Source organism: Acyrthosiphon pisum, chromosome A1 (assembly GCF_005508785.2).
Source record: "Acyrthosiphon pisum isolate AL4f chromosome A1, pea_aphid_22Mar2018_4r6ur, whole genome shotgun sequence".
Lineage (NCBI taxonomy): Eukaryota > Metazoa > Arthropoda > Insecta > Hemiptera > Aphididae > Acyrthosiphon > Acyrthosiphon pisum.
Window position 1 is genome coordinate 139223735 of NC_042494.1, and position 8207 is coordinate 139231941.

General features: G+C 27.3%; 1 protein-coding gene across 1 annotated transcript; it reads left to right on the top strand.

The window, feature by feature from the left end:
• The first annotated feature begins 6 nt into the window (after positions 1-6).
• On the top strand, positions 7-6853 carry LOC100167889 (cytochrome P450 4C1). The gene is made up of 12 exons (XM_001950999.5): positions 7-240; positions 305-414; positions 650-740; positions 2567-2755; positions 2855-2924; positions 2993-3119; positions 3565-3646; positions 3727-3833; positions 3901-3969; positions 5044-5212; positions 5270-5455; positions 6144-6853. Exons 1-12 carry the CDS (start codon positions 12-14, stop codon positions 6350-6352), a joined length of 1638 nt encoding a protein of 545 aa, XP_001951034.3. The 5' UTR covers positions 7-11; the 3' UTR covers positions 6353-6853.
• The last annotated feature ends 1354 nt before the right edge of the window (positions 6854-8207 follow it).

An 8207-nucleotide genomic window follows, 5' to 3' on the forward strand; every position in this document is an offset into this window, starting at 1 on the left:
GTTTTTATAGGATGGAGGTGTCTCAAGATTTCCCCGTGTCTTCTCTTAAACATTCAGCAGGTGGGCCCCGAATGACCAGTACTGAGTTGACTGCTTACGGAGTAATTTCTTTTATTGTGGTGCTATGGTGTCACTACAAATGGAACCGCAGACACTTCGAAAGATTGGCATCCAAAATGACGGGACCACCGGCATACCCGATCATTGGCGCAGGGCTCGAGTTTGTTGGTACACCCCAACGTAAGTCAAACGATAACAATTCCAGCACGAAAAATGACTCATTTTGGATTTTTTTTTTTTTTAGAGGTCATAGAGAGAATAATCAAACTGTTCGACATCTATGGCTCCGAACCGTTCAAAGTGTGGATGGGTACATCTCTGGGCGTAACCATTAGCAAACCAGAAGACGTACAAGTAATTATTTTAAGAGTATAAAATTACCTACTACTTATGTTTTATATTGAGACGGATTAAAGAGACAAACTGTTTTGAAGAAAATGTAAATGAATTGAGGGTGTGGGAGTCAGGAAATGAAAAACGTATGTGCTATTTATTCTACAAGTGACTTGATAAACAATATTTCCATAAATGTGTCATAGAACTTGACGGAAATCAAACAGCTATGGTATTTAAAACTCGTTTGTTTCAGATAGTATTAAACAGTTCCAAGGCCCTGGAGAAAGACCAGTTTTACAAATTTTTCAAGAATACCGTAGGCGAAGGCTTGTTTTCAGCCCCAGGTCAGTGTGAATAAAAGTAATCCTTGATAATTTGCATGTTTGCATGTTTGTTTTATGATATTTTATTAATAAATTGATCTTGAAAAATAAGTTATAATTAAATAAACTTGCTATTGCGAATTTTAAATAAGTGTGAAATTAAAATTATTATATCATCAATAAAAAATACAGTTAATAAGTTGCATAAGTGTGCATACATTATCATTAAATTATAGTATATTTACTATTATTTAACGAATAACGTTGTATTAATACGAAAAAGTGCTAAAATATTTAGGAAATAATTTTATCGTAACATATTGTAACCAATTAATATGCATAATATTTTCTGGTCGTTGACCTACGACGGTGAAAATAATGTCCATGGTATATGAATAGAATTAGACACGTAGTGTAGATATTTTTTAATTTGGTAAATAATATAATGCTTCTTATTTTTGTATTGTGAGATCATTAATGTATTTTGATTACTCTAATTAATTATTTATTTCTCAATTTATAAATCTTTTAATTGCCCAGACCTAATTATTATAGAATTGTTAATGAGTTGAACATTTATTAACGTTAACTTTAATTAATGAGTTAATTTGATTGCCATCGTGCTTATATCTTATATGGCTATATAATATTATGTAAAAGAGATGTCAATCATTTGATTAGTTGAAAACTCAAAATTTTCTATATTAATATTTACGTTGATAAAAAAAAGTTAATTCAAACGAAAGCCAATAATAATGCAAAAAAATATTTTTTATAATAATTGGTCTTTAATTTATTATAAATTGTACGAAAATTATTTTATTTTAATACAAGTCTATCTATTATAATTCTATATATACACCAGAACATTAAGTTGGTAATTAATAATGCATCATTTTACTTTCGATTAAAACCACATTTATGTTTGATAAAATATTCTAATAGATAAGTACCGAATTATTTACCACTAGCTGCCCGACCTTCCTCCGGAAGAAATTATTTTTTTATAATTTAATTAAAAAACATATGACTATTTTTTGGATATAAAAATAATATAATATAATTACAATATATTCTAGTTATTGTTATTGCTAATTTCTGAAAATTATGTATCCTACATTTTTAATCCAGTGGTTATTGGAGTGGTAAATTTTATTGTTTTTATTATAGAATAGAAATAAGGTAGAAAAAAATGTAATAATAAATTATTTGTTCAATGAATAATATATATTACAAATGGAAAAATACAAGTGCAAACAAATAAATAAACAAATAATTAATAATAATAATAATAATAATAAAAGTAATAATAATAATAATAAAAATAATAAATAAATATGCTAACCGGTTTCCTTCGTCTCCAAAATCAAGTTAGATTCTTATATATATAGATCTATAAATCATTACCAATTATAACATTGCATCTTATTCAATACTAGCTGTCCGATCTTCCTTCGGAAGAAATTATTTTTTTATAATTTAATTTAAATGTCATATGACTATTTTTTGGCTATACAAATAATATAATATTACATATTATTGTAGTTATTGTTATTGCTAATTTCTGAAAATTATATACTATCCTAGATTTTGAGTTCAACCACTGGAGTGGTAAATTTTATTCTTTTTATTATAGAATAGAGATAAGGTAGAAAAAATGTAACAATAAATTATTTGTTCAATTAATAATATATATTTCAAATGGAAAAATGCAAATGCAAACAAATAAATAAATAATTAATAATAATAATAATAAATAAACATGATAACCGGTTACCTTCATCTCCAAAATAAAATTAGATTCTTATATACATATAGATAGATTACAATTTTAAAAATATTTTTAGTTCATAAATGGCGAAGACATCGTCGTCTCATTACTCCAGTGTTTAACGCCAATCTTCTTGATCAGTTTTTTCCTGTTTTTAATGAGAAAAACCGAATTCTCACAAGGAATCTAAAGAAGGAATTAGGTAAAACACAACCATTTGATCTTTGGGACTATATTGCGGATACTACTCTTGATATAATTTGTCGTAAGTATTTCAACATTTAACATAATATATTGTTATCTATATAGGTGTTAACATAATATTTATGTACCATACTTACTTATAACATTACATTTATTATAGAAACCGCAATGGGCTACAATCTTGACACTCAATTAAATAATGAGTCTGAATTTGCTGAAGCATTAACAAAGTAATACAATTATTATGCATATATAAAATACAAAGAAGATATTCATAAAATGAGGTTTTTTTTTTTAGAGCATCGGAATTAGATTCTATGAGAATTTACAAACCATGGTTGCATCCTGATATTATATTTTCAATTTACGGAAAACTTACGGGACTACACAACGTCTATAAGACGTTGCACAAACTTCCAAATCAGGTAATTTAATTTAGATAATTAATTAAACGATATGCACACTGTGGTTAACCGTACCGGTTCTATGGTAAACTCTCCCGGGGTAACATTATGTTTACTCCACCGAGTTGTTTTAAAATTAAGTCACAAACAATTATAAACTATGCATACAGACAAAAAAAAAAATGAACACTAAGTCTTCTTTTATATAAACATAAAAATCAAATTAAAATGTAAATTTTTGAAGTTGATTTACATTATTAATATTTCGATTATGAAAATGATTGAAATAATTGATTTTTTTTTAAAATCAAGTTCTAAATATGTGTTTTACATTTTAAAAATGCATGATTTTAAACATTAAAATGTAATGATTTAATTATATTGTATAAACGAACCCTCGGGATAGCTTACAATCGCCCGTGTTTAATATTTATAGTCTTTAGTAATTTTATTTTTACGATTTTAGGTGATCAAGGAAATGAAAGAAACATATGCACAAAGGAAAATTGATAATAAATCGAACACCATAGATGTCAACGATGACGACAGTGAGTGATTTGGAACTACGATAAAATATTATATTGTAATATTATGAGTATTTTTATTGTTTATTCTTGTTATATTTTAGAGAAACGTTTAAAAGTGTTTTTGGACACGTTATTGGATCTGAATGAAGCTGGGGCCAACTTTTCCGACGAAGAACTTAGAGACGAAGTCGTGACTATGATGATTGGTGTAAGTACAATTAAAAACAGTAGAGATAGCCAACAATTTTTAAGTAATTTCAACAAATTAATTACAGGGTAGTGAAACCAGTGCTATTACACTCTGCTTTTGCCTATTACTATTGGCTATCCATCCGGAAATTCAAGTAAGAGCCATAATGTAAAAATATCGACACAGCATGATTTATTATTTACTAGAGATTCTGTTAAAAAGTGGTGATTGATAATATGATATTTTTCGGTTGGGTCATCAGGGAATATTAACAATGTGTAATTTATTGTATCAGGAATGAAACTTGTGCGAGAAATATAATATGTTTAATTTGAACCGAGGTTAAGGTCTATTTACCCGAAACACAACACTTTAGGGCAGAGGATCCCAAACTGTGGGTCGTGACCCAAAAGTGGGTCGCGATTATATTTTTGGTGGGTCGCGTCATAGTTTGAAATAATACATATTTTTCGTTGATGTTCAAAGTTCAAATTCAGTTTTTCGTTAATCGTTATCTGCAAGATTGACGATTACGAGTTTACAGCACCGTATCAAACAGATTAATAGTTATACCTATTGAAAAGTATTGTGGGTCGCCAAATTTTAAAAAATTCTCAAAATGGGTCGTACAATAAAAAGTTTGGGAACCTCTGCTTTAGGGCGTAAATTTCCCTTCATTTTAGCACATTCGGGAGCATAATATAATTCAGAGCCTATTATAGCGTCAACCAAAAGACGCCACGAACCTGACTGAATAGTATTCCAACAAATATAATATGTTCGTACTTTTATTTATATACTTTTTAGTATGGTACGTCTACTATTATTAATTGTATACTTATGAGTTGAGATTATAGAATATAATATGATGTTTTCAAGTTACTTTTATATGGTTAATTTATATTTTGTTGCCGCAAAACGTTGTCCTTTTATTTTTTTGATATAATTCAATGTATTTTTTTTTTCAATTTGATAATTTGCCTAGCGTTTTCAAACACTGTCGAATTTTTCTTCAGCAGATTTATTTTCTTTATTTTATCATTATTTATCTTACAATGCTGTTTATTTTTAAACTGTTATTGCTTATCGCTCAAACGTGTTTAAAATTTTTAAATAAATTGTTAATAATGTGCCCAAACGTGTTATGCCGAATTTGTGTATGACTTGATTGTACCCAAGTTAAGAATACACTAATGTACCTACTCATTTTTACTCTTTAATATTTTAGGACAAGGTGTACGATGAGATTTATGAAGTATTAGGTGATGGTGACCAAACAATTACTATTGAAGACACTACCAAACTAGTTTACCTCGAACAATGTTTGCGGGAAACTCTTCGATTATACCCTATAGGACCGTTGTTACTCAGACAACTCCAAGACGATGTAAAAATTTGTAAGTAAATATTAAAACATACAAATAAATTATATTTTGTAATAATTTTGAATTCAGTTTCCGGTGATCATACACTGCCAAAAGGAACAACATGTATTATATCTCCAATATGTACGCACCATATTCCTGAGTTGTATCCAAATCCATGGTCGTTCAACCCGGATAACTTCGACGCTGAAAATGTTTCTAAACGCCATAAATTTAGTTTTATAGCTTTCAGTGGTGGTCCAAGGGGTTGCATAGGTAATGCAACTTATTATTAATTATAATTATAACTTAACTATAACGAGAAAACATAATACGGGGTTATCCATTAAACGTTAAAAACTTTAAATATAGTTTTTTTTAAAATATTTCTATTAAATTTTTTTAGCATTTTTATCAAAATATTTTTTAAGTGTTTCACTTTTTTTTAAATGATAACATAATTTTTAATTTCATTGTCATAAGCAGGATATTATTTGGAGTATTTCGATGCATCAAAATCATTTTTTGGACAGTAAAACTAATAACTTTTGTAAGTTATAAGATGTATTTAAATTTTAGACAAGCTGAGTAGTGGGCTGACATTTTGAGGGGTAACTCTGTACCACTGAGTACACCACTCATCATAATTTTAAATAATTATAACTATTAAACTAGGTAGGTACTCATCCATAATTTGATGTGTTTACATAAAAGTACTCCAAACAAATATTTTGCTTTAGTATAAGGATTTAAAATTGCACGTTGTCACTAAAAAGCGTAAAAAAATTAAAAAATAATATTTCTTAAAAAAAAAAATGTTGTTTTAACGACTTAAAATTATGCTAAAAAATTACTTCAAAATCGTTAATAGTTTTTGAAACAATAAGTGTCTTACGTTAAATGGATCACCCAGTATATAATTCCAGTATCTAATATACATGTAATTAAATTGTTTAAATGATAGGGTCCAAATATGCCATGTTGTCAATGAAAGTTCTTGTATCTACGTTTTTGCGAAACTACAGCGTACACACAAACGTAAAATTAAGTGATATTAAATTAAAGCTAGATTTATTAATGAGAAGTGCTAATGGTTATCCTGTGACTATTCGACCGAGAGATAGAAGACCTACATACAAAAAGAATACGCATTGTTCGACGGTTAATTTGTGATAGATAATATAGTTATATATTGTCGTAGAAAAAGGTTAAACAAATAAATAGTTTGTAAATGATTTTATAAAAGTAAAGTGTTCAATCCAATTTTACAATTATTATAGTATTTATGAGTATTATTGACTTGTAATTTTATTTTATATATTTATGTCAAATTGTCGAATATTGTAGTGTATAAAATTTATTTTTTTTATAATATTTATCATGAAAATCATAAATAATTGTATACAATTTTCAATGGACGACTCGATTGTACTACTCTAATAAAACTATGACTAAGAGGCCTAATCAAAACAGGTGGGTGCTTCTAATCTCAACGATGTGTTCATTAGGTGGCCTGTGTCCACCATTAAATTGTATTTTATTTTACAACAATTTTCAGTAGAAAAACACACCAGACCTATGAATTTATTTCACCTGTTCCTTGTAGTCTTATAAAATACCAAATCATTACTGTTACTTAATATTAATAAATTATATATTATATATTCAAAACTATTACGGTCTTCTTCTTATTATGTAATATTATATTAAGTTAAACCACCGCATATTTATATATAACTTACCTATATGTTATAATTTATTGTAATGGAACAATACAAAGATTCAACTACAAGTTGACTAAACTAGGCATTTACATAAAAATCTTTCTTGAAAAGTAGGCTAACTAATAAAATTTTTTTTAAAAAACCCGCGCGTCATTCATTATTCATCATATAGATAGAAAACGCATGAATGTAACAGTAGTTATTTGTTAGCTTTTAAATTTCTATACATATTTTTAGAACACTTTATATCTCCGTTGTGTCCATCCCTCAGTTACCACTTACCAGTATATAGTTAAGATTGTTGATATTAAGATATTTATTCATTCATTATTGTTCGTAGTTACTTTACATAGTTACGATTGTTAATTTAAGTAATCACTTATCGTATAAGTATTTAATAATATATAGATTCAAACCTAATATTATATAGGTTTCCAAATTCTTTTATTTGGAATTATAGTTGATTGCTTTGTAGATAAGTTTATAGAAACTGAAAATTTAGCACACTCGAAGAGTGAAATTTTTATCACTTTTACTTGCTCCATAGGTACATTACAAACTATTTTTATGTACTTATGTCTTATCTAAATACTAAATAGGCATCTATTTAATAAACATATCAAATTAAAACTACATAGAATGTTCACGTTTTTTAGGATACGTTCAGTATTATAGAAACATGTCATTTATTCATAATTAATCAATGATTAAGTACTATTGTTATATTAATGATGCGGTGGAGTGGGTTATTTAGTAAACATTAGTGTAATTAATTAATAATTTAATATATTAAATATAGCAACATATTATTAATTTATCTATGCAATTATATCCACATTTTAAACATATAAATATATAATAGGTATTAGGTAATATATTCATAATCCACAGCAGTGGCGGAACTCGCTAAATAACTAGAAGAAAAAATAATTAATTAACCAACATCAAAAAACTATCCCCCTCGCCCCAACAGTTTAAAATTGATAATATAATATATTTAATATTTTTTTTCTCTTCATACCCGATTTTTTGTCTTAAGACTAATTTTATGGTTTAGTAACAAATTTTAATTATAGTAGGTTGTATTATAGCTGGTAACCATATTAATAAATGATGTTAAGTACCTACATAAAAGTTCATCAATAAAAATATTGATATATATGGGTGGGCGAAATTATACTTTTGCCCCTCCAAAAAAATATGAGGGCCATGTACCCTTGTACCTCCTTGTAATTATGCCACTGAATCATTTTTAGTACCTACCTAAATAATATGAAAACATTGTATCAAAGTTGCATGCCAAT

Bases quoted from the DNA above. Each gene is read 5' to 3' on its own strand.
- LOC100167889 (XM_001950999.5), top strand. From the start codon at position 12: ATGGAGGTGTCTCAAGATTTCCCCGTGTCTTCTCTTAAACATTCAGCA. The intron at 415-649 runs GTAATTATTTTA...CGTTTGTTTCAG, and splicing joins GCAAACCAGAAGACGTACAA to ATAGTATTAAACAGTTCCAA. The intron at 5,456-6,143 runs GTAATGCAACTT...TTTAAATGATAG, and splicing joins TGGTCCAAGGGGTTGCATAG to GGTCCAAATATGCCATGTTG.